Source organism: Ascaphus truei, chromosome 3, assembly GCF_040206685.1.
Source record: "Ascaphus truei isolate aAscTru1 chromosome 3, aAscTru1.hap1, whole genome shotgun sequence".
In the NCBI taxonomy this organism is placed as follows: Eukaryota; Metazoa; Chordata; class Amphibia; order Anura; family Ascaphidae; genus Ascaphus; species Ascaphus truei.
The window spans coordinates 370,399,913-370,427,340 of record NC_134485.1 but is presented as its reverse complement, the minus strand read 5'-3'; the positions used below and the strand labels follow the sequence as shown (position 1 = coordinate 370,427,340).

General features: G+C 42.5%; 1 protein-coding gene across 2 annotated transcripts in view; it reads right to left on the bottom strand.

Moving 5' to 3' along the window:
• Window positions 1–18,252: 18,252 nt before the first annotated feature.
• Window positions 18,253–27,428, bottom strand: part of SLC46A3 (solute carrier family 46 member 3) — a 34,455-nt gene continuing 25,279 nt past the window's right edge. For both annotated transcript variants that reach the window (XM_075592180.1, XM_075592179.1), the window contains exons 4-6: window positions 22,857–22,940; window positions 20,678–20,834; window positions 18,253–18,960 (exon numbers count right to left, since the gene is read on the bottom strand). In XM_075592180.1, coding sequence (XP_075448295.1) covers window positions 18,879–18,960; window positions 20,678–20,834; window positions 22,857–22,940 — 323 coding nt within the window. In that variant the 3' untranslated portion in view covers window positions 18,253–18,878. The remainder of the gene's footprint in view (window positions 18,961–20,677; window positions 20,835–22,856; window positions 22,941–27,428) is intronic.

Sequence of the window (27,428 nt, the reverse complement as noted above, 5' to 3'; positions counted from 1 at the left end):
TGCAAGCAGGCAAGTTCCTCTGAGTGGAAGATGCTATGGAGTGATTATTGTTGTGGTTATTTTGGGGGTTTAATAGGAGCTTGTTAGGTGTCCAGTATGTTTTACAATTCTTGTCCAGCTAGTCATGGCTGATTGGAGGTTGGCAACCTCCTTCCTAATTGAAGCTCACCCCCTCCCACATTTAAATGGTTATGGGCTCACTCCATAGCATCTTCCACTCAGAGGAACTTGCCTGCTTGCAGTTTGGCTGTGAAATCTCTAATACAGAGTGCTTTTCCTGGTAATGTACAGGTTAATAAAAGCTTCAGTCAGACTTAGAACTTTGCAACTAATATTGACAGATTTACTATAAATCATTCTTCCTGTTATTACACAGGTTATTAAGAATTTATATTAGCGTTAGGGACCCCTGATATGTGGTCTGCCGTGCCGTTGGCTCAGGGGCTTACAACAATTTTGGCCAAAAATGTCAAACTAAAAGACCATTTACTTATTAGATATTTATACATATATATTTAGGCACTGTACCGTGTATGAGTCTCACTGGATGTGCTAAAACTGAGCTTTGTCTGTGTTTTATGTTCTGTGTCTGGTTTTAACTATTTATTTATTTGTAATTTGGGGGGGAGGGGGGGGTGATTATACAGTATATTGCTTTTAATTTTATATAGCCTTACTTTTTATAAAACATTTCTATCTAAAGATGTTTCTGCAATTTTTTATGGAAAATGTCGGTTCAATGATTTGTCGAAAATGTGTTTTAAAAAAATTACGCACAACAAAAAAAGTATTACAGCGTGCCAAACTGGAGTCAACATTTCCCTACATTGAAATTGCTTTACAAATTATCCTATCAATGGCGACCACACACTAAAAGCGAAAGATCTTTTTCAACGTTGAAACTTATTAAGAATGAGCTCTGCTGTTGCTGCTTAAATCAAGATTGAATCAGATATATTCATAAAATCGAATTTGATTGTTATTTGAGACTCCACATAACAAAACTGAAAGACATGTAAAAAATTTTTTTTTTGTGTTTGTAGTAATATTTCCAGAATTTCAATAAAAGTTTTGAATGTGACCTTTGTGGGTGGGGCCTCCAATTTACACCTAGCTCAGAGCCGTAACAATTATTAAGATGGCTCTGGGTGCATTCCTGGTTGCATGTTGAGGTACAACCATAACGGGGAAGTAGGGGGTCCCCAAGGCTGAAATCAACTCTGTTCAGCTCAGGCGACCACGTGCTCACACACACTATGAATACAAATAAAATGTAAGCAGCTTCATTACCTTAACAGCTATCCGCTAAAGTAATGATTTTTTATTGGGGGTGGGGGGGGGGGGTGTTTGATACTAGTGTGCGTAAGCATGAGGTCTCCTGAGCTGGGGGGGGGGGGTGTTTGATACTAGTGTGCGTGAGCATGAGGTCTCCTGAGCTAAACAAAGTTGATTTCAGCCTTGGGGACCCCCTACTTCCCGAGATACAGGCCCCGTTATGGGGTGCCGGTGTCCCTCTGCTTTGTTTAGATCCCACGGTCACGTGACCCACAGGATTTTAACATGGTGGTGATATCGGCACCCCATAACGGGTCCTGTATCTCGGGAAGTAGGCAGTCTCTGGGCCTGAAATCAATGCGGTTCAGCTCCAGAGACTCCCTGCTACATTAGTGTAATGTTTAAAATTAAATAAACCCCCCGCGATCACCTGTGAGAGGAGCGCAGTTAGAGTGACTGATTCAGCCTATCTCTTACTGCGCGTCTCTTACAGACAGGTAGACCCCGGTAAGATTAACACAGCAGGGACCCCTGCTGTGTTAATCCAATGGGCCATTCATCTGCCGAGGCAAATTTTGAAAGAATCACGGGGAAATTTAGAAAAAAACATTTCGAGAAATGATCGGATAACGGCCGCTGCATCTGTAACTGACATAAACAACATACAGATCAGATATAAATAATAGTGAAAATAATACTTATCCAGAAAATGGATGATATTTATGGTGCAGCACGGCAGATGAAATGGATCCGCAGCGGGGACTAGATAATATTGAGAGAAACAAGGGGAGAGAAATTTGTGTAAAAACTAAAAGAAGGGAAATATAGCAAGGGGAAAAAAGGAGTACATAAAGACTTAGATAAGAGGATCAACGTAACATTTTGGGGGATAAACACCGTCTTCAGGCCCATTCCCACAGGCCTAGCACCAGTGGTTCTTCCCTAAAACTCCTTATGAGAGAATAAAACATGGGGGGGCTCTGAAGATATGCTCCAGAGAATTAATTACATTGAATTTCAGCTGCTTAATAGACTCCAAGAAACAGAGTTCGGATAAACATAAGGTTAAGTTTCTCCGAAATTCAGCAATGCATCACAACAAAGATTAAATGCAATGAAGACACCTTGTTTTGCCCCATTGGTGTTTCTCCCTTCCAGGGCTGCCGACGGGAGGAGAGCCAGGACAAGTGTCCCGGGCCCGGTGGCTGCGGGGGGCCCGACAGCCGGACAAAGCAACTTCTTTGCCCGGCTGCCTGTCCTCTTGTTGCCACCGGACCCAGCTCTCCCCCGGTTGCAGTGCCTCCCTCACTGACTGTCCCAGGCCGAGCTTCTAATGCTGCTATGCGCTGGGCCTCTCTGATGTCTGCACGTGCTGGAAGTAAGCTGGGCTCAGCTTCCGGTGTGCAACGGCATGCGAGAGAGGCCCGGTGTGCACCGGCATCTGAAGCTCAGCGTGGGATAGTCAGTGAGGGAGGCCGTGCAGCTGGGGAGAGCCGGGACCAGCAAGCCGGGCAAAAAAGTTGGGGGAGAGCCAGGGCAGCAGAGGCCTGAGACCATCGTCAACATCGGTAAGTTTGTATTTAATTTAATGTGTTTTCTTTAATGTATTTTATGGTATGTATTTGGGGGTGTGGGGGATTGTATGTATTTGGCGGTGAGTTGGTTTGGTATGTATTTGGGGGCTGGACGGGGGAGTTTGGTATGGTTTTTGGTGGTTGTTTTTTTTTTTTAAATGTATTTGGTGGAGGGGGGGTTGTTTGTGTATTTGGGGGTTAGGGTTTTTTTGTATTTATTTGGGTGTGGGGATTTTTTTTGTATGTATTTTGTGGGGGTATTGTGTGTCTGTAGGGGGAGGGGAGGAGAGAATGAGTGTGGGGGTGTTTGGTGAGAGTGGGGGAATTGATGGGGGGAGAGTGAGAGGAGAAGGGGTGAGTGAGGGAATGAGTGAGGAAAAGGGAGTAAGAGTGAGATGAAAGGGAGAGAAATACATGCGAGGCAGGGGGGAGGGATTGAGTGAGAGTGGGGTAATTGATGGAGGGGGGGAAGTGAGGGGAGACGGGGGGTGAGTGAGACAGAGAGGAGAGGAATAGATGGGGCTCGTGAATTTGAAATGGGCTCGTAAGACTGCCGACATGGGGGTGGAGTGGGTGGGGGGTTTCGGTCGTAACTCTAGTCCTGAGCACTGGGAAATCTGCTCCCTTCCAATATTATCTAGTCTCCCCCGCAAATTTTATCTGCAGTGATGCATCATACATGTCCTCCATTTTCTGGATAAGTATTAATCTGACTTATTTACGTCTATATGTTTTTTTATGTCAGTTATATGTGTTTTGCATTAGCCCTGCTGTATAGCAACCTTGTAGTCAGTAAATATATATGTTTCTGCTACAGATGCAGTGTTATCTAAGCTGACATCTGTCCACGACTGTTTTTCTGGATAACAGGTCATCTGACATTGTTGTCAATGATCCTGCATTTTCTCAGGGTCCAAATTAGTACAGGCTTGAGAAGGTTATTGCATCTGATATAGAACTGCCTTTCTGATGTAGTCATACCACTGCTAGTAATTAAGAATATGATTGGATATCTGTGACAGTAGGGGCAGCGTGGCATGGTTTAATAAAGGTTAAGCCTCTATGATGCCCCTACCAGTCAAGATGGCGACCCAGCACATAGGGTTAACGGGCTGAAAAAATCATGTAGCTAGCGATGCGCTTATAGTGCTGGCGATGGCGACGTCGCCCGTAAATACATAAATTGCCGCCGCCGCGTGCGCTTATAGTGCACGCAACAGCGACAAGCGACGGAGCGATGGCGTCGTCGCGAAAATCTGAAGCTGGCAAAATTTGATTTTTCAAGGGCCGTCGGATCACGTGACAGTCCTTGGCGACGGCGACGGGTGACGTCACCCGCCGTGTCGCCGTCGCCAACGATGGCACTATAGGCACGGCCTTAGGATGATATGCTGTATTTGTGTGTATTCAAACTGTATCTATATAACTTGTATAATTGGGCCAGTAACAATGGTCAAGGGGCCATCATGCAGTGAGTCAAAGGGCTAGCCTTTTGTGGGCCAGGTGCAGCGCTTGGGGACAATGGTGAGGGGGCAGGGAAAGCCTGCTGGGAAATCATACACTTCACAAGCAGAAGTATTGTTCTTCCCTGGAAGCGAGGTGTCTATCCCTGTGGGAGCTATGTAGCTGAAATCGGGAGCCGGGGCCTGGGTCTAGCTGGGGTTGGCTCAGTTCCCATTGGTCTATTCCAAATTCCCACCCGTAAGCATTTGTCCCTACCCAGATCCCCGATTGGTTCATTCTGGTCGAGCCCCTAGCTCCTGGTTGGCTCAGAGGAGGAAAGGTCTCCTCTGATTGACAACAATAAACATAACTGCGCAACAAATCATGTGATATACTGCTAATATAAATAACAAAGTCTAGAAGAGACTTCTAATATTGGTAATAAAGATAACAATAAAATAAGTGTTCACAATAAATGTAGTACACCAAGGTTAAACACAAAACCAGTGATTGCGGATATAAAAGATAACCTTATACAATAAAGAACGAGTGTCTGCTGCTGTTCAAAGTAGATGGCTCAGCATCTCAGATGACGCGAAAAAGAAAAAAGACAGCACACAACACTCATAGTGTAAAATATAAATTATAGTGTGACAATATTCAAAAAGTGGTGATAAATGCACATACAGCAATTCCAATGTTTAGAAACAGGGCATGTTTAGGGTGCATGTTACCACTACAGCATCAGCAGGTCACGGATCAGCAAGGTACCATTGACATCACTCGAATACCGTACGGGCAAGTGAAAGTGTCCAAGTGTCCTGGCACTCCGTCTCCGGTCTTGTTTCTATAGTCCCGGTCTTCTGCAGCTGTGGTGGTACTTTCCCTAAAGAGGGGAAGCTCCAGTGCCGAATAATGATTACTGGAAGTCCCTTACTAAGGCTCTAGGGCTAACAAACTCACGATGTGAGCTATTCTCTATGGAGCACTAGACGCAGAAGCGCTGACGTCACTAGACCAGCGCCGTGATTTTCCGATCAGTACATACTAGATCAGAGGGGCTTACCGCAGGCTCCGTTACGGGAATAAACAAAGTAAAAGGACACAGCCAAAGTTGCTCTAATACAAAACGGTACTCCTACGCGTTTCGTAGAACTCGTCTACTTCGTCAGAAGACAGGCACTATAGAAGCAAGACCGGAGACGGTGTGCCAGGACACTTGAACACCTTCACTTACCCGGACGGAATTTGAGTGATGTCAATGGCGCCTTGCTGATCCGGGACCTGCTGATACTGTAGTGGTAACGTGCCCTAAACATGCCCTGTTTCTAAACATTGGAATTGCTGTACATGCATTTATCACCACTTTTTGAATATTGTCACAATATGTTTATATTTTACACGATGAGTGTTGTGCGCTGTCATTTTTCTTTTTCATCACCTCTGATTAGTTGGCACACAGTTCAACTGTATCGAGAACTGTGCGACCCGGGGCAGTCATCCCTAGTTATTGGGATCAATGAATGAACAGATGTATAAGGGATCTGCCTGATACATCCTGGATGACTGCTGACAGGAAGTGATGTCATCTTGTTGGAAGCTACCACAAACATCTTGCTTCCTGGCAAATCCGGCACTTATTCCCCTGACAGGAAGTAAGCCTCTGTCTGGCTTTTAAATTGCAGGTAGTTGCCCTTGGACTTTGCTCGTGGAACGTTCTTGTTACCTTGTCCTGTCTGAGCTCTGCCTTGCCTTTGTTTTACCTGCTGTCTGTCTTGATCTGGGAACTTAACGTGATTACCCCTTGCCTGCCGCCGGCTTCGACCTCGGAACCAGACCCGACTGCCCTTTTCCTGTGCCTGCCTCGACCCCGGAACCGTACCTGACTACCCCTGCATCCCAGGCTTCTGATCCTAGGCCAAGGTCGGGGTATTACTCCCTACCTCTGCCCTGCGGGTCCATATCCTGTCTTGCAGTCAGCAACGTTACAAGATGAAAGCGGCATGCAGGGTAAGCTAGCTTTGGCAGCGCCCTGTACCTGGAAAACAAGCAGTCCCATGTACACCCTGTTCCGGTGAGTTATTGCTGTGTCTTTGTACTGTTTTACTCACTGTTGGCTCTGGCCAAAATAAACCTTTTGTTTATTTAACTTTCTCGTTCTGTCTGGTGTTTTGCGATCCCTAAAAGTTTGGTCTAACCTCCCCTGTCGTGACAACATCTGTGGTGAGAAGGGGTTAAAAGTTGGTCACTTCTCATTGGCTGGGGCAACTGGGATACTTTAAAGGTCTGAACTCGTGATTAGATGTCTATTTTGACAAGGTGTCAAAACTAGGACTCTTGCTTTACTGCTAAAGTACATTGATAATTAAATGAAACTTGCATTATGAAATCTAAATAAGCACTCAACAATATATATGTAATATAAAAATAAGCTAAAAAATGAACGGAGAGACAAGTCTGAAAATAATGCAGATGCACAACAAGGAATTCCCAACCACGAGAAAATAATGCTGGCTGCAGCAAGTGTGCATCCAGGTGACAGCATTGCATTTGGGTAACATGCTCAAGGGAAGACAGAGGTGTTGGAGATGCATATTTGCTTATTAATAATTATTAATAAGTTGCTTCCTTAGGTGTCAACACACCCAAATCCACTAGGGATGTAGTAGATATTGTCCAATGCAGTATAGGTAAAGGCTCGGCAATAAATGACCAAAGTAGGATTTGCAGCATTGTACAGCTTTATTTCTGCATTTCAAGCACAGCGAAACTAGCAGGATGACAAGAGAGTTACTTCCTCTGTCCTAAGTTCAGAGCTTTATTCCTATATTCAAGGCACAGGGTTTACTAACAGCATGATGAACAGCTATTACCACTTCTCTCTCCAAGTTACTGACAAGCATATTGACAGTATGAAGTTACTGACAATCATATTTTTTACACTGTATACAGATTGGCCACTCCCCCGAATCAATAGCAAGACTTTCACATTATTTCCTAAAGAGGCCTCTTTCTTCTTCTAAAGTAATTATAACTATAGTTTGATCACTCCCCATAATCACTAGCAAGATTCTCTCCTAAAAAGGGATATTTCTTCTTCTCAGGTAATTATACTGTACATGCTATTGCTAGGGGGAAGTGATCAATATGTAAGACCTTCAACTGTTCCCTTTTTTCGGGTATCATTTTCTGAAAAGGGATATGTCCTCTTCTAAAGTAATTATACTTTATTACCTAACTTTTACTGCTTTCATTTCTTCCCATGACCATTGTATCATGCCATCTGTTTTCTCATCAATCAGGAGCGAGGTCATTATAATTATAATCTGATTTTTGTCAGATGCTCAGTCCTAAGTGAGTTAAAAGCACATACTGTTTGTGTGCGTGTCTATATACACATACCATGGTGCATATAAATGCATGCATATACACCACAACTTAATACATAAAGCACAGCATGCTGACTGAACTATCGCCTATCCACAAAAGGTTCATAGGATCGTCCACAAAGTCAGAACCAAGTAAGTACATAACAGGATACAGAAAACGGGTCTTCCTGTCATGAGCCGGTAACAGTTCTGCCTCTGTTCGCTTTATAATCTGCCCATTTTATGGTTTTTCCTGTGTCTGAGTCGCAGCATCAGAAAAATGAGACGTGCTTTGGACTGGACCTTGGGACATATGAGGTAAAGAACAATTTGTTTGAACACATGCCAATTAATGTACATTGACTGACTTATTCGTTCAGTCGAGTACAACTCTCGGCCACTCTATGGTCGGTGTTCTCTATGTCTTCCAATCTCTCACGGCTTCTTTCAATTCTGCTATGTTTAGTCCAGTATCTTTCTTGATGGTATAAAATAATCCCATGTTCACTAAAAAAAATTATTATTGCAAAGCTCGTCCCATGATAAGAGATGTGGAAGTTTATTTAAAGAGTAGACCAAGCACGTGCGTGGATTGAGACTGGAGAAAAGTTTGAGGATCTCAACTTTGCAGATGACCCTACCCCCAAAAAAAAACTAAATTATCCTTGAAACCGATACCTTAGCATCCACTAAAGGTTCATATGTGGGGGGCAATCTCTACACTCAGTCCTGGACCTCTTGTTATCTTTGAAGCTAACCCTACTTCTGTTTTTGTGTTGTGTACAGTAACTATTTTAGTGTGGGCGTCTCTTTTGCGATCTAACAGTGTTCAATTTTTTATTGTATCGCCAGGTATCAAGTTTGCCATAAAATGGTGGGAATATGCCCTGGGTTATTTGGGGCAGATGGCTTAATGGTGCTCTCCTGTGGGTGAATTTGTGTGTCAGCATCGCCCCTTTTCAGGGTACTATGGCCACTTCTCCTGCTGCCACGTTGTGTATGTCCCACAGCCAGGGCAGGCTAGGACAATTGCAGGCCTCAGTGCAGTACAGTGGTATGGGGCCTCTTACCTTCTCCTTCATGATCTATTCCTGTCAGTGTCCCTCATCATGGCCTGCGATGTCGCATGGCATTGCCATGATAACGTGACCGCATGTTGTTGCGGCTCCATGATGAGTGATACTGACAGAAGAAGATCGTGAAGGACAAGGTAAGAAAGTTACAGGGGCCCCGTGCTCTCCCCCAGCAATCAGTATAATTGTTGTGGGTAATAATAATAATAGCATGTTCTTGTATAGCGCTGCTAGTTTTACATAGCGCTTTACAGAGACATGTTGAAGGCACAGGTCCCTGCACCGTGGAGCTTACAATCTATTTTTTTTTTGGTGACTGAGGCACAGGGAAATAAAGTGACTTGCCCAAGGTCACAAGGAGCTGATACCAGGAATTGAACCAAGTTCCCCTACTCAGTGCCAGTCAGTGTCGTTACTCACTGAGCCACTCCTGAGTGGCACCGAAATCACCGCCATCAAGCCGGCCCTGCCCACAGCAATATGCCAGTGGGTGCAAAGATGCCTTACAGTTTAGCACCACTAAAAAAATGGCTCTGCATCTTCTACATTTCTTTTTCTCATTATTATCATTATTAGCATGAAGTCCCGTACCATGATGTGCTTTTCTAAAAATCCAAAGGGTAGTATGAATTACGTGATTAATATAGGAAAGTTACTAAAACCTTAATTATTTACAAGATGACCCAGCTGGGGCCATGAGCTGACTAATAGTGATCCTTACTACACATTTGTATTGGCCATTTTCGAAAAATAAAATAATTACTGTAAGATTGTTTTTGTTTAAATAAAACAAAACGTGCTTCAGTTTTTTCTTAAAAAACAAAAAAAAATTAATTAAAAGATAAATTAATCCAGTTTCTATGCATGGAGGCTTGAATAGAGCAGCACAAACATGCTGTCTTTGCTGTCACATACACGATTAAGCAGAGATAAATAAGTGACTGAATTCACTGCAGTCACTGCCATATTTTTATTGCCATAATAATCTCACAGATGGCAGATGACCTTATGCTGCCTATTGCCTAATAACAAACTTATCCCATCTTAATGACAGAGACACTGAGTTTGAAGCAGGGGAGTCTGGCTGAAATCCCGGTGTCGGTTCCTTGTGACCTTGGCAAAGTCACGATATCTCCCTGTGCCTCGGTTTATTAATTGACAGATATAAAATATAAGTGCTCAAAATGATTGTCATTCATGTGCAGTTTACAGTATAGCAATGTTTTAATGTTGAAGAATGTAAAAGCTAAACTGCTATGTCTAATATATTACTGGTAGCTTCTACTAGGTAAAACGAAGCATGACCTCATAGGGAAGCTACAACAGAGCAAAAAATGCAATAGGGTTTTAGAACAAGATGTTCTGTATTGTTTTATAGACTTGATACATATATTTGTTAGCCTTTGTATTTTCTGTGAACTTTTTTGGGAGCGTGTGTTTCTATGTGTTTTATTTATTTTCTTTGTAGGAGAACGTTATGTGCTACTTTCATATTAGATAGAAGCCAAAGTACTCTGTTTAAAATGTATACTGTATGGGACGTCTCAATTGTGTCTTGGCTCCCAATAAAGTATCATGAGACGACGCAAAAGGCAAGTGTTTTTATTATGTCCTTTTATCAACATGTTTAACGTTTTGGCATCAAGGTTGCACGTTAGATAAGTTCATGATGTGTCAGACTACTAGCTCCTTCTCGCTTCACGTGGTCCGACCTTGGGGACAGACGTCAAATCACTGTTGGAACTTCTGGATGATTGTAAATGAAGCCCTAGGAAGTTCAAGTGCACTGAAAAGAAATGATCTCGGCTAGGGGAAAATGTATCTACAGTAATGGCTAAAATTGGGAGAACAGATCAAACTGCTTGGGGGTAAAACTGTGCATTGCTGTTATGTTAACAAACATTAACATGGTTTAACACGACAGGCATTTTTTTTTTTTTGCACAGCAAGTAAAGAAAAATAGATCAGTGAGCATTTGAAAGTTTGGCAGGAGCACACATTTCTAATTAAGAAACAAAATGAATAATGATTATTGGTTATGGCTGTCATACTTTAAATTATTTAAAAAAAAATGTCATCCTGATGGGAGGAAATTTTTGAAGCGGTGGTGAAAAGCTCGATTTGCACCCCTTTAAATGAAAATGCCTACAAAGTTTTGTACAGGTGGTATTGTATGGCATTAGATTGTCTAAGATATTCCCAGAGTCCTATCTTCACTCTCTGACGAAGCGCCGCACAGGCGTGAAACGCGTAAGAGAAGGAGATTTTTGCACCCATCCCTGTCTGCACCATGATGTGTTAATAAAGAATCTTTTTTACTTCACCGCTGCAGTCCTGTGGAGTCCTGTTGCTGTGATCTGCATTGCCGCATCCAGTGGTTACCAGTATTTATTAGAATGCCTTAAATGCATCTTCAGGCGGACCACCTCGAGCTTGTACACGTTTTTTTTGTTCTCTATTATTGTTGTTTATTACATATACATTCCCTTGGGTCATTCAGAGCACTATTATAGAACTATGTTCTTTTACCTTGCATTCTAATAAATACAATATAAGGAGTTGACACCGGAAAATGGGGAATGAAGGGTTAAGCAGTACTGTGTGATAACGGATGATTGGAGGTAACAGGTAACAGGAGGTAACTCTCAATGTATTACTTCCTGGTAAAATATTTTATAAATAAAATAAATAAACAGGAGGGGAACAAAACAGGGACAAAGTAGTGTGAAATATATTCACGTAGTCCCCATAGCCCCGGCAAGCCCGGTGTGGAGTAACCTTTACTCACGATAAGACACCGTCCTGAGCCCCCTCCTTCTGTTTGTTTCTTTGTTTTTTATGTAGTTTAATAAAGTTGATTTTTACCCTCTTTTGCTGGTGAGCGCCTTACCTTTTTCTCAGAGCAGTTGTTCATCTGATCCTTACCTTGTTTCGCTGAACACAATAATAACATACTTCAGAGCAAATGGGCTGATTTCTGAGTTCAAGTGGCAACTTATTTTTCAGTGCCACAGCAAATGTTTTACAATGTTAATAACTTTGCAGTTCAACCTTTAAATATAGAAACATTAAAACCGAGGCATATGTATTACACATTTGAATTCCTTCATTGTGTTAACCTCCATCACTTCTACCAGGAGCTTGTTCCATTGATCCACTTTTATTTTTGTAAATACATATTTACCTTTAATTTGCCTTTAAGATGACGTGACGAAGCCGGCATCACATGGTATTTCAGCCAATCAGATCGTGGGAACCAATTCCACACTCTGGCTGAAATACCATCTGACGCCGGCCATCTTGGATTTAGTGAAGTCATCTTAAAGGCAAATGAAGCACAGCCATTCTGATTGGCTGGCATCATTCCCTTTAAGTGACGTCATGTAAAAAAAAAAAATTAAAGTCGGAATATGGTTTGAACAGCCAATCAGGTGGCAGTTAACCATTTTGAGGCTAAATGTGATGTCACAAGCCCTATTTAAGGCCGTGACGCCTCATTTGAGCCCAAGAAGACGACGACACAACATTGGTTGGGATTTACCATGGGGTTTTTTGGATTGACAGATGAAGATAGAAGAAGGTGATTAAAGAAAGAAAAAAAGAAGATTTGGGTACCTGATCCGGATCTTCATGGAGGATGGCATCGGATGCTGTTGGAGGCCTTCAAGGTACGTGAGCTTCCTGTTACCCCGGGAGTCGGAGGGCCACTGCTTCTAATGGTAAGTAATATATTGAATGTTTGTAAATGTCTCTTTTTACAGGTTTCTTCATTGGATGTGTTTTTTGATTTTTTTGGGGGAGGCACATTGACTGATATATTAATCTGTACCACTTTAGGGTACAGATTAATACATTATTATGACAATATTTGGGGGGCATTTGTGGCTTGGTATTGCTGTTGGTTTTTTTAATTTCAATTTCTTATGTGGATGTGATTGTTTGTTTTTTTCCTGCTTAATGGTAATAAAATGTTTGCGATTGGTGTTCGTTTGTAGTTAATGTTGTATTATGTTAGCTAATGCATTTTATGGTTGCTTCAGATATTGTTTGAATTTATTTCTTTGTCTTTTAATGTTTACATTCATTAATTTTGTAGTAATTCATTGGTTTGATTGGTTAGTGTTACTATTCATTTTGAGTTGGTTTAGGAATTAATTGGTTTCATTGGTTAATGGTTTAATTAATTCATTGTTGATGTTGTTACTGCTTGTATTCATTGGATTAGCTGGCTACTGTTTTTATTTACTTTATTTAGGTATGCTAATGCAGTTTAATAATGGGCAAATAATCTATTATCCATATCTGGATAATATTAATGATACATGTGTTTCATAGTGTAGATGTGCAGGGGGTCTCCGGAGCTGAACCGCATTGGTTTCAGGTCCGAGGACCCCCTACTTCAGGAGATACAGGCCCCATTATGGGGTGCCGGTATCCCCTGCACTTTCACGTGTCCGCGTCACGTGACCGAGACATTGAAATTTTGCAGCTAGCGTACGTGAAGTTTAAGAACGCTAGCAGGTGGGAAAAAAGCAACACGTACGCTGTGCGTGTTTTGAGCACGTACGTTAAAAAATGGGCTCAAGGCCTTAGTGAATCGCGTCCCATGCCTCACTTTTTAACGGACGTGCTTTTTTTGAACATCAGAACGCAAACCCATTGAGCTTAGTGCTTAGCCCCCTCAATCTTTACTGATGACACTAAATTGTGTAACATCGAATCAGAGCAGGATTTAATTTCTCTCTAGGAGGACTTAGATAGATATACTGGAAACTTGGGCAGGTAAATGGCAGATGAGGTTTAATACAGATAAATGTAAGGTTATGCATTTGGTAAACAAGAATAAACAGGCAACTTACAAATTAAATGGGGATAAATTAGGGGAATCCTTGATGGAGAAGGATTTAGGAGTGCTTGTAGACAGCAGGTTCAGCAATTGTCCCAATGTCAAGCAGTAGCTGCAAAAGCAAACAAGATCTTATCCTACATTATATGGGGAATGGATGGAAGGGAATTAAACATAAGTATGTCCCTCTATAAAGCATTAGTAAAAGCACCCCTTGAATATGGAGTACAGGCATACCCCGCTTTAACATACGCAATGGGACCGGAGCATGTATGTAAAGTGAAAATGTACTTAAAGTGAAGCACTACTTTTTTTCCACTTTACGATGCATGTACTGTACGGCAATCGTCATATACGTGCATAACTGATGTAAATAACACATTTGTAACCAAAATAAATATAGTAAGCTTTATAGAAAGAAAATCTTTAATGTCAGCTGATTTTTTTCTTACTAGTGCTGGCACATGCAAAATGGATGAACGGAAAATTATGTAAAAATTATGTCAATTACCCCACTCACTCAATCCCCCCCACAAAATACATACCAAAACCCCCCACCCCTCTAAATACATGTAATCCCACCCCGCAATACATAATAAAAATACCCGATCCTGCCAATACATTTTAAAAAGACCCCCACCGCCTCAATACATTTTTTTTTTTAAAAACACCGCCTCAATACATTTTTAAAAGATTCCCCCCCCCCCCCATACAAAAATCGGGCCGCACGGGTAAAATCATCACATCTCCTCCAACATCCCTCATATCACCACCCTGCGTCTCCCATATATCACCCCCACTGCATGTCCCTCACATCACCCCCCCTGCATGTCCCTCACATCATCCCCCCCGTGCATGTCCCTCACATCATCCCCCCCTGCATGTCCCTCACATCATCCCCCCTCTGCATGTCCCTCACATCATCCCCCCCTGCATGTCCCTCACATCATCCCCCCCCCTGCATGTCCTTCACATCATCCCCCCCCTGCATGTCCCTCACATCATACCCCCCCCCCCTGCATGTCCCTCACATCATACCCCCCCTGCATGTCCCTCACATCCCCCCCCCTGCATGTCCCTCACATCATCCCCACCCCTGCATGTCCCTCACATCATCCCCCCCTGCATGTCCCTCACATCATCCCCCCCTGCATGTCCCTCACATCCTCCCCCCCCCTGCATGTCCCTCACATCATCACCCCCCTGCATGTCCCTCACATCATCCCCACCCCTGCATGCCCCTCACATCACCCCCCCTGCATGTCCCTCACATCATCCCCCCCTGCATGTCCCTCACATCACCCCCCCCTGCATGTCCCTCACATCACCCCCCTCCCTGCATGTCCCTCACATCACCCCCCTCCCTGCATGTCCCTCACATCACCCCCCCATGTCCCTCACATCAACCCCCCCCATGTCCCTCACATCAACCCCCCCCATGTCCCTCACATCATTCCCCCCTGCATGTCCCTCACATCACCCCCCTCCCTGCATGTCCCTCACATCACCCCCCCATGTCCCTCACATCAACCCCCCCCCCATGTCCCTCACATCAACCCCCCCATGTCCCTCCTCCCTTTCTTCCCCTACCTGAAGCAGCGTGCAGGTTGCGGGCGGCAGAAGCATGGCAGTAAGCGGAGGCTCTGAGCGGGCTCGGGGGGGGGAGGGGGGGTGATCGGAAGAGCCAGGCTGGGTGGGGGGGTGATCGGAAGAGCCAGGGGGGGTGGGGGGTGATCAGAAGAACCTGGGGGGGGGATGGGGGGGTGATCGGAAGAGCCAGGGGGGTGGGGGGGTGATCGGAAGAGCCAGGGGGGTGGGGGGGTGATCGGAAGAGCCAGGGGGGTGATCGGAAGAGCCAGGGGGGGTGGGGGGGTGATCGGAAGAGCCAGGGGGGGTGGGGGGTGATCTGAAGAGACGGGGGGTGGGGGGAGTGATCGGAAGGACCAGGGGGGGTGGGGGATTGATCGGAAGGGCCAGGGGGGGTGGGGGGATGATCGGAAGAGCCAGGGGGGTGATCTGAAGAGCCAGGGGAGGTGGGGGGTGTTCGTAAGAGCCAGGCATTGGATGAGCCGGGGAAAGGAAGAGCCAGGGGGAAGCTGGGGAACTGAAGAGCTAGGGGAGCCGGGTAAAGGAAGCGCCGGGGAGAGGAAGAGAGGGCACACCGCCGCAGCATGCGCACGCTGCCCCCTGGTGTCCGTACTCGCGAAGCATGTGTACGTACACAGGGGGTAAGGTGCAATTTAAAAAAAATGTACGTACTTGTGAGTGTACGTAAAACGGGTGTACTTAAAACGGGGTATGCCTGTATAGTTTTGGACACCACTCCATAAAAAAGACACCATGGAACTAGAAAAAGCACAGAGATGAGCCACCAAATTATTAAAGGGGATAGTTAATCTGATTTATGAGGAGAGGCAAGCTAAATTACAGTAGATGTGTTTACATTAGAAAAGAGACATCTAAGAGGGGATATGATAACTATATACAGTACACATATTTAGGGATAGTACAAGGAGCTTTCAAAAAAATTATTCATCCCAAGGGCAGTATAAACGACATAGGGTCATACTTTAAGGTTGGAGGAAAGGAGATTTCACCAGCAACAAAAGAAAACGGTTCTGTACAGCAGGGGTGCGCAAACTGGGTGGCGCGCCCCCCAGGTGGGGGGCGGGAGATTTTTCTTGGGGGGCGCCCTGCGCTTTTCCCCCAGGCATTTAATTAAATGCCTGGGGATCGTGTGAGGCCCCTGCAACACTCCACTTACCGGGATTCAGCCAGCTGTGTGACGCGTCGCCATGGCAATGTGTTGCCAAATGATACCGTGGGCCATGTGATGACACATGCGTCAAATGACTCCGCGGGTCATGTGACATCACGTCACATGACCCAACAGCATCATTTGATGCAAATACAAGGTAGGGGGGCGCGAGAGCCAGGGAAGGGAAGACAGGGGGTGCAGCTTCAAAAGTTTGCGCTCCCCTTCTATACAGTAAGGGCAGTAAAAATGTGGAATTCATTACCCATGGAGACTGTGATGGCAGATACAATAGATATGTTCAAAAAAAGGTTGGACATCTTTTTAGAAAGGAATGGTATACAGGGATATACTAAATAAGTAAACACAGAAAGGATTTTGATCCAGGGAGTAATCTGATTGCCAATATTTGGAATCAGGAAGGAATTTATTTTTCCCCTTATTAGATATCATTAGATGATATTTCACTGGGGATTTATGTTTGCCTTCCTCTCAATCAATATACTGGAAATACAAATATAGGATCTGTCATTTAAATTTAGCATAGGTTAAACTTGATGGATGTATATCTTTTTTCAACAATTCGACTATGTAACTATGTAAGTAGGTTGAGGTACCACTGCGATCTTGTAAACAAAATGAGTAATGATTCAGGCAGGTTGGAGGAATGTTCAAGAGTTGGGCAACTACAAATTAATGCCAAAGAATGCAAAATGCAATTGAGTCACAAAAACCCAAAGGCAGAATACAGAATTAATGGCGCTATAATGCCAACTACTATAGAGGAAGGATCTGGGAGTAATTATTTCAGCAGACTTAAAAGTAGGCGAGCAATGTAACAAAGCTATGCGAAAAGCCAGGAGGATGTTGGGTTGTATAGGGCGATGTATTAGCAACAGAAAGAGGGGCGGAGATGACACATTATAGAATCTATAGATCATTGGTGAGACCTCAACTAGAGTACTGTGCTCAATTCTGGAGACCATATCTCCTTATGGAAAGGGTGGTAGATTCATGGAATAGCCCCTCCAACAGACGTGATAGGAGCCAATACTGTAAGGGAACTCAAACATAAGGCTATCCAAAATATGAAAGAAAGGCAAGGGTCAAATAGAGTCTGAGGTTTTATAGCAGATAGTAAAATGGGTGGAAACAGTGGGACAACGGGTTCTTATCTACCCTCACATTCTATGTTTAATCTTTGACCTTGGGGAGAGTGAAGGTATAGTGCCATAACAATTGATACAATGCCATTACGGCCAGGAAAAAGGGTGCTACAACATCTGGGGAGAGAGGGTCACAAATCAGCCATGTGAGTCATCATTACCTTATCTTGATGGGAATTAAGGGCAGCAACTACTACACTGTTTGTAAGGGTGTGCCCTGCCTTTACCAACAAGAATTATGTGAGACAAACCAAAAGATCAGAACCATTTCTTCCATTAACCTCCTCGTATTGGACGGCCAGTGTGTGACACATGCAGGCAGGCTGCAGAACTCATATGAACAGATGGGAGAAACATGGAACTCTCCCACTTGATCTAGTAAAATGGGATCAATGTACTGTGAGATTTTATGAACACTGTAAAAGAGCACGAGCTCTAAATACACAAGAATTGTGCAGAACGCAAATGGCTTAATAGTGCAGACTTGATAATAACTGATGTAACTTAGCTCAAATGTAATCAATACTCATACTATTAGATTTCTTCCTTGAAGCAGTAAGGGATTTATTTTCAGGTCACCAATATTTAATTGTATAGTTTAAAGTGTCTTCACTAAGACATTGCAAGATGTTGCATTCAAAAAGTAAAAAATACTCTCAGCATATGTTCTTTTTTGTTTGTTTTTTTTTAGCAAATGAGAGCTCTGTACACAATTTCCTCATATAGGTCAATAAAGAGTTACACAAAATCGCTTAAAGAAAAAAGGTAACAATTTATTACCACAAAATGTCAATATTTCAAGTCAACTACAGACCATCCTCTGGGCTTTCAGGATGGGCCCATGCTTAAGCTTCACATTTTTGTTGTTTATTTTATTTACAATATGGAATTTGCACCAATGTATTCCTACTGGTCATTGTTTTCCATTTCAGTCATAAAGTAGGTACGGTCTTAACAATTTAAATATCACTTTCTCTTTCACACGTTCTTGCTTCACACCAGTTTTAGTCAATTGTACAAGACCCTGTGAAACTTAAATTTAACAGCAAACATGAAAATGGGTCTTTAAAATGATGTCATATAAAAAATAGATTAATCTGTTCTTTGCTTTTTATTTGGATGGGTTCAAATACAAATAAAAACTAGCTATCAAATACACTCTTTAGTCCATTAAGATCACTTTAAAAAAATACATTTGTGCAATGCTGATTGGAGCAGCATCATTGTGCTCTGAACAAGTAGAATAATATATTCCAATAATTTTCATTGAAACGTGTATCCCTTTTGTTTGTGTGAATGGGAAAATTAGTTATTCCTGTAAAAAAGACATGGCAAGAGCTATTTTCTTATAGTGCATGTTGGCCAGTAATTATGTCCCTCAGGATTCCTCTCCAGTGCTGTCACCTTCATTAACAAGAAGAACATGGTCCCTTTCTTGAATGCCAATGCATAGCAACAACCTGAAAATAAATAATTACTGGGTGTAAGGACACAGTGATACCAAATATTACAACCAAAAATACCAGATAGCCCTGCTTAAATTGTACATTGATAGTTATTGATTTTCCTGATGTTTTATCTGGAGCAGTGTAGTTATTTTTGAGCTCAGTAAGTAAAGGCACTGACTCTGGAAACAATGACACTGGTTCAAATCCTAGTGTCAGCTCCTTGGGGAAGTAAGAGTAGAAAGAGGAACACTCGCAAATCCTGTAGCTATTCTGCCATGGGTGCATGTCTTTCCAATAAATAATTGGAGAAGTAGTCATAAAAAGAAAAAGTGAACGGCACGCCAATGGTCCTGTGAAAAAAAGTATTTATATGAATTCTTTTAAATAAAAAAACAAGATTTTTTTTGCACAAGTGTGCCGTTCACTTTTTCTCTTTATAGCTCCTTGGGCAGACACATTTATTTTCCTGTGCCCCAGGCACCAAACAAAGATGGTAAGCTTGTCAGGACAGGAACTGTGCCTGTGAAATTGTATGTACAGTAATGCACTTTATACCGATGGTAACAATGGAACCTGATTTGAGAGGGGGGAGAAGGAGCTCTATCTTAGACTTAAGTTTGAGGCAACAAAGGGCTACCAAGTCAAAGATTCCTGATAGGGAATCTGTGATTTGTGACTGGACTTTAAGTGCAGATAAATATGGTTGTGTCTCATCAGTTTAGAGATGACAGCGGAGGTCAAAGGAGTTAACGGGGTCACCCGCGAGAAAAGAGTATAGGGTGTAAAACGGAGCCTTGAGGTGCACTAACTGAGATACATAGAGATACGTAGAGAAGGAGTTGGCAAAGGAGATACAGAAGGAGCGGTGCAAGGATGGAGGGAAGCAGTGCCATGGGTGCCAAGAGCGTGAAGAATGTATAAGAGAAGAGGGTGGACGACAGTATCAGAAATAGGAGATGTCAAGAAGAATCTGAATGGAGTAGTTTTCTTGAGATTTGGCAATATAGAGGTGATTAGCTACCTTGGTGAGTGTAGTTGAGATTGCGGTGTGTAAGCCCGACAGGAGAGAGTCAAGTAGGTGATGGGACTTGACAGAATGAAGTATGAACAAAGAAACAAAGCACTTCAGAAGTTGAGGTATAAAGCAAGAGAGTGCAATAGTTAGAAGAAGCAGAAGTAGGGTAAGGGTGTTAATTCTTTTGAATAGGTCATACCGTAGCATGCCCAAAAAGAGATGGAAAAGTGCCAGAGCAAAGAGATGCGTTAAAGATAGTGAGGATGGGGACCAGGGTAGATGCAAGTGTTTAAGGAGACGGGAGGGAATGAAGTCGAGGCTGCTTGTGGTGGTGATTGAGGAGAAGAATAACTGAGACACTTCTTCCTGTGTAACTGGTAAAAAGGAGTCAACGGGCGAAGGAGAAATAGGTAGGAGAGGTGTGGAAGGGAAATATATTTTTTATGTGCAGATAGCTTCCCCCTTTGCTTTGGAAATGATCAGCAAAGTACTGTGTCTATTATTTTAGACCTCATGATTGACTGCCATCTCTGGCAGCAATTTTAAAGGATTTAACTTCTGGGGTCCTGATACAGGGCTAGAAATGCCAGCAATTAAATCAGATGTGGCAAGCTTAATTGCTCAATAATTTAACATTTTAAGACTACTGCTTGGTATCAGCACATAAGAGAACCACTAAAATGATCTTATTATTTTGAAAATATGTTCTCTTACCAGACAGCACCAAATGGAATTAGGCAAAGTCCAGCAGATAACAGGAAACAAAATCCAGGAAACCACACAACACTGGCTGCGTAGACACTGTTGAAAATAGCAATTGTGATGTTTCCAGTTAAACTCTCCAAACAGGCAATGCAAGCAAACAGTGATCCTGTAAAATAGAGGAAAGAAACATCCCAGATATTACATACATTAATGGAAGCTTAGAAGTGTTATGTTTACATCTTAGTGAACACTAATTAAAGCTGCTCTGAAACTCCTAATTTATAGACCCAGATGCACAAAGCTCTATTAGCCTATTTAATGTAACATTACATATTTATTTATAAAATGTTTTACTAGGAAGTGATACACTGAGAGTTAACTCTCGTTTTCAAGTATGTCATGGGCACAGAGTTATGATAATAATACATGGTTACAAATACATGGTTATATTAAATAAACAGAGGTTATACAGTCAATTCACAAAAATTTCATGGACAGAGTTGGAAAATTGGGTACAGGGAATAAAAGGTGCTGGTGAGTTTCATATTGAACCATATTGAGTTTAGTGTTAGGACCTGCATTCATTTTGGTTATACCTTGACGTTGGTATGCAGGCTTATGAAGCGTTGGCCAAAGGGTTTAACTAAATAACCAAGTAAATATTATTATTATTGAAGTATTTAAACTTTATATTTATTACTTTATATGTTTTGTCAATTGGATGTAGCATTGGGCACCCATGTCTTTTGTTTTATATATATGTCAAAAGGACTATATATATATATGTCAAAAGGAGTGCTGCTGAGCGTGGCCAATGTATACAAACAAAAGACAGGGGTGCCCAATGCTACATCCAATTGACAAAACATATAAAGTAATAAATATAAAGTTTAAATACTTCAATAATAATAATATTTACTTGGTTATTTAGTTAAACCCTTCGGCCAAAGCTTCATAAGCCTGCATACCAATGTCAAGGTATAACCAAAATTAATGCATATATATATATATATATATATGTATATATATGTATATATATGTATATATATATATATATATATATATATATATATATATATATATATATAATGTGATGGGTGTTGGAGTTAGAGAATGCTGGGAATGTGTGTGTTAACTTTTTAAAAACACCAACATGTGTGCATGCTCAATAGCCTTGTTATTAAGGTAAGTCTTATACAGGGCCGCCAATAGGGGGGGACAAAGGGCACTGGCGTCCCGGGCCCCGTGGGTCAGGGGGGCCCGGTCGCCTGGGCCCCCTGAGCGGCCGTGGCCGTTAATTTTAATATAAAAAATAAAAATTAAAACTGCACCCGGCCCTGTCGGCAGCGCTGGAAGTCAAGTGGGTTAAGCTTCCGGCGCGAGAGGAAGGCCGGGTGCAGCATTGTGGGACAGGTGCATGTCCTGGGCCCCACGATGTCTGTTGGCGGCCTTGGTCTTATATGATATAATTAGAGAAAAATCTCGCTCTAGTATTGCAGAGATCTGTGTGCTACCTGGGAGATAGTGGGTATGCAGACAGAAGGACACGGGGTACAAAGAAGAAAGAAATCCCTGAGTTGGTGCACCACAGATATAAGAGAGTAATGAAGATCTCTGTATTGGAGCAGAAAGGTACTGCTTAACAGGACTGTTGTGATGGTCTGGCCCTCACAGTTGGGGTTCGTTAAGTTAGTTAAAATGTAAAACTTTTAATACGCTTGTTAAAATAAGCATACAGGTAATATAAAAAATAATACACATAATTCAGTGATTAGACTCACTGTAAAAGGGTTAATTCTATGTATGGTAAATAATGTACCCGTTTAACCACCGTGTGACTGTTAGTGTAACTAGTGTCAGATCTTCTTAGTAAATTGATACATGCACAGAAATTAAATAAAGAGTGCTGGATGTCTAAATAGCCTTTTTGCTATTGCCTCATGCTTTATATTCTGACATTTGTTTCTCTTGCTTCTTATTTTCCCATTTGTGTCAATACCCCATTCTCTGTTATTTATGTATTTCAAGGCCATGTTTGAGCCTTTTTCTCACTCGGATAATTGACTGTGTTAATGCAGTTCAGTAGTTTTTGCTCCAGTTGCTGCACTATAAATATATGTGGACTTGATGAAAGCAGCTGTGGAGTACACTTTCATCAGGTTTCTGTTTTCTTAAGAATTTAACGCACCTTGTTCATTTTCCAAAACCACTTTGGACATCATTGACCGTAACACAGGAAGAGGCATAGCAGCAAAAAGCAGTGGAATTCTTACTGAAAAACACAAATACATGTCAAGACACCCAAAGATAATCAATACAATCTATTGCAAAGTAAGTTGTGACATTTCTATGCACCATGCTTTCCAAAATATTTTGTGGGGTAAAAATAAATAAAAGTGAGATACTGTCTTGCACATGTTCAAATGTGAAGTATACAGAACTGCACAAATAGAGAAACACTCAATTCAATAAAATAGAAAATAATAATACCTAAGATAATTTATCACATCCTGCAGCTGGCCAAGATTCTCACCCGGAGAGTCAATGTGGAAGGAAAACAGACCTATAGCGCACAGGAGATACAAAAACAAAACATAGTCTAATCTGTAATATAAGGAGAAAAGTCCTTCTATGTTGGTCTTCACTTACAGCAGCTCCTCCATCGTCCCCCCCACCTCCCTCTTATCTTGCGTCAAATTACGCTGCGGGGTCATGTGACATCACATCACGTGACCCGCGGTGTCATTTGACTTCACATCTCCATGGCAACGGGCGTCATTTAACGCCGCGTTGTCATAGAGACCCGTGACTGGAGCCAGGTAAGTAAGTTTACAGAGACCTCGCACTCTCAGCGCGGGACCTCTGTAAACGTCGTGACCCCAAGTTTGCGCACCGCTGACTTACAGGATAGATGTCCTGTAAGTGAAAACCAAGATAGCAGGACTTTTCTCCTTATATTACAGATTACACTGTGTTTTGTGTTTTTCTTTCTCCTGTGCACTGTAGGTATGTTTTCCTTCCACATTGCACATATTCAACGAGGACCTCAAATTATACCAAATAAAGCAAATAAAGCTGGGGTCCTACTTATGCCCTGGAAGGAAATGTAAAGTGTTTGTCAGTCAAGAGAAATATGCAGAAATCTCATCTCAATTACAATATAATGGAAAAGAGAGGTCGCTACGATCACGACAAACACATGGATCCTTATTAAATGTTTAGCAGTCTGTCGTACAAATATTACAATGATTGTCTGGTGGGGTGTGGGATTCAATACCTTTCTTATTTATTCAATTTAAAGGTGTTATTTATCAAACTTTCCTGGGTTCAAGAAAGTAGCACTAGATTTAACAAAGAACCACATCCTACATTTTTTTAATTGAATAAATCCGATTTTTTGCCTCAGTTTAGTAGCTGGAACATCCTGATAAATAGACTATCATGTTGGTATAAGGAGCATTTCTCATTTAACTTACATCTTCTGTGATAACATAGCCTGCAGCTTCTTTAGCTGAATTTTTTTATGCCAAATACTTTTATTTGGATAAGAAACTCCTGATTAAACTGAGAAAAATGCACATATTTACGTGTGTTTATAATGCAACAAAGAAAAAGCAATGTGAATCAAACATATAAATTGTATTTGTTTAAAGGGGGAAATCCCTCATAGGGAAAAAGTGTACTAATGGCAGTAACATATTTAAGGGGTTACATCTGCGTGATTGATGCCTTTCTACCAAAATCTGAGACCTACAAGTATTTTTAAAACCTTTCTTTTTAAAGTTAGTTTGTAAACATGTTGAGCTGAGACTTGGGAGGGCTATGATTTTCTCTGGCTTCTCCCTTCTCCCTGATGTAATTGTGTTTTCAACAAGATTAAGCTCGGAAAACCCAACGGCTCTCCCTCCCTATATTTTTATTGGTTCTCTGACAAGAGCAGGTTCGACCTAAGGGTAAGGAAACCACTATTGACAAACACTCCTCCATTCGGAGATCGCCAAAAAAATGCCATTTGTATTTTCAGAGAAACACAAACAAATATTTGCTTTGGTATGGAAGGAAGGCAGTTCGATTTTGAAATGTATTTCAAAAAGTTGTTGTTTGTCCCACAATGCTCAATTTCCTCCTTTTAACAGACATTGCTTCCTCTTTATGATAAGAGGAAGTCGTGTATTTATTCCACGTCCTTGTGGTTGAAAAGCCGTTCGCTTGGTAAAGCTTATAAGAGAAACATTGGCCTTAGAACTTTGCTCTTTAGTCAGCGTAGGACATGTCTGGATATTTGCAGCCTGTAAGCTTTTTATGCCTGGACGACAACAGAACTTTGCACGGACATAATAATTGGTCAAGTAAAGTAACGCACGGACATAATAAATGGTCAAGTACACTAACGCACGGACATAATAAATGGTCAAGTACAGTAACGCACGGACATAATAAATGGTCAAGTAAAGTAACCATCTTGATTACTTTCAACTGGAAGATAAAACAGACGCTAAGAATTGCCATTGAGAATTGCCATTAATACGTACAAGAAATCAACTAATTAATACTATAATAGTAGAAAAAATGGAGAGTGAACTCCAATGTTCCAATGCTGCAATCATATAAAACGCAAAAAAGAAAAATGCAATCACTGTCCAGGAGTAACTAGGAATGTCTTTAAGGCAGGTGTGAGATAATAAGTATAAAGAAATAAAGTCAAGATGGCTATGAAGGTATGGGCACACCAGTCGGGGGTTAATATGCAAATGTGAACCAAAGATACAAAGCAGTGAGACCGCAGCCACATCAACTATTGATCAATAATAGTCCCAATAATGCTAACCTGACCCGACTGGTAATACTGCCACCTATTCAGCCGTGTATTGCAATGAAGCAAAAAATCCCCTCCAACCTATATGAGGCAGGGGAATCCCAGCTGCAGAGGAATCAAAGAACCTGGGTGCTCCTTTGCTGATCTGCCGGTGGACACCGCAACTCATCTGCTGCCTGGCGTGTATGCCAAACCCTCAGCTCACCGATGTTGATGACGTAGGGGCTGCGTCTCCGAAGGCCACGGCCGCGCTGTACTGGGGTCCCACGGGTGGTGCGATCAAGCCCATAGATGACACTGGGGCTCCATACCTCGGGGCAACCAGCCGCGCTGTGACTCAGGCAGATGACGTGTAGGCCGTGTCACAGGGTTCGCCGGCTGTGTTGCACTGGGGTCCCCGGGTAGAGCGCTCCAACCCTCCGATCACACTGGGTCTGCCTCCAGAAGGAAACGGCCGTGCCGGGACTTGGGGTACTGCATGCAGGGTGTTGCTGTAGCGCAGATAAGCTGGATACCGCCTCCGTTCAGTATTGATAGTAAACACCTGTAGCCTCAGAGACTGCTGTGTGCTCCATACCAAAGAGGTAATAAGAGGTAGGAAAGGCGGATGGTCACTACTCCTAGTAACACTACAAGCTAGTAAAATAAAATTACTTTATTAAGAAAAAAAGAGTGGTTCTACTATGATGTCCTACCTTTTTTTCTTAATAAAGTAATTTTATTTTACTAGCTTGTAGTGTTACTAGGAGTAGTGACCATCCGCCTTTCCTACCTCTTAATACTATAATAGGACGTATATGAGAGTGCATTCTGAGAGGATATTGTGCTAAAAATATTATGAGGCAGATACACTAAAATGTGTGATGGGTTAATGTACCAAAATGGGCATTAACTTGAATAGGAGTTAACCCATTTAGATGCATTAACAAATAACTGCCATTAATCAATAACTTACTATGGCGGGTTCTTAACTCTTGAAGATTCCCCAACAGGTCAGGTTTTCAGGATATCACTGCGTCAGCACAGGTGGCTCACGCAGTGGCTCAGTCTTCGACTGATCTACCTGTGCTGAAGCAGGGCTATCCTGAAAACCTGACCTGTTGGGGGCTCTTGAAGACTGGAGTTGAGCACCCCTGCACCCAGGTCCATAAAAGTGTGTAAAGCTTTAGTACAACGTTACTCCCATTCACAGGAAGGCATGCTAATATTTAGCACCCTTTGTGGACCTAGGCCTCAGAGAGAGCTTATTAAGGCTTTCAACCAATACATAAATGATGGCTAGAGCCATATTTTCTAAGTGGTGCTATTTCATAAAACAGCTTCTGATGCTAGAAGTAAGGAGACCATACATATCGGTTTAACTGGGACAGTCCCACTTTAAGGCCTTGTCCTAGCATCCTGAAAGGGCAAGTGAAACATCTAATTTATACCGGTTTTGAAATTTCCGCTCCACACCTCTTGGAGTGGCAATTTCAAAAACCCGGGAACATACGAGACGTTTAACTCACCTGCTTCTGCAGCCCGGCTTCAACTGCTACCTCCCCTGCCGACAGCGTCGGACCCGCCTCCTGAAGGCGGGTCCGACGTCCGCATCTACCCATGGGAGCAGTACGGGACCTGAGGCCTTCCAAGTCGTCCCCACCCCAAAGGTAAAGTGTGTGTTCGCTCAGGCCCTGCTTCCATGGTTCTGCTGGACCCTAGTCCTCTCTCGCATCGCATGCCTCCAGCTTTCCCTGAGGCTTGCTGCCTCCCAAGGGCCTCTGACCATGATACCATGCTCCCTTCTGCCCCGCCACCCATGGCCAGCCATGTATTGCAGTTTACCAGCAGCTGAGGGGCGTCCTATCCAGCACCAGGATGGTGTATAATATATTTGTCACTGTTTGTGTTTGTCCATGTGTCCCCCCCATCACTTTGTGTGTCACTGTGACAGTCTGTCACAGT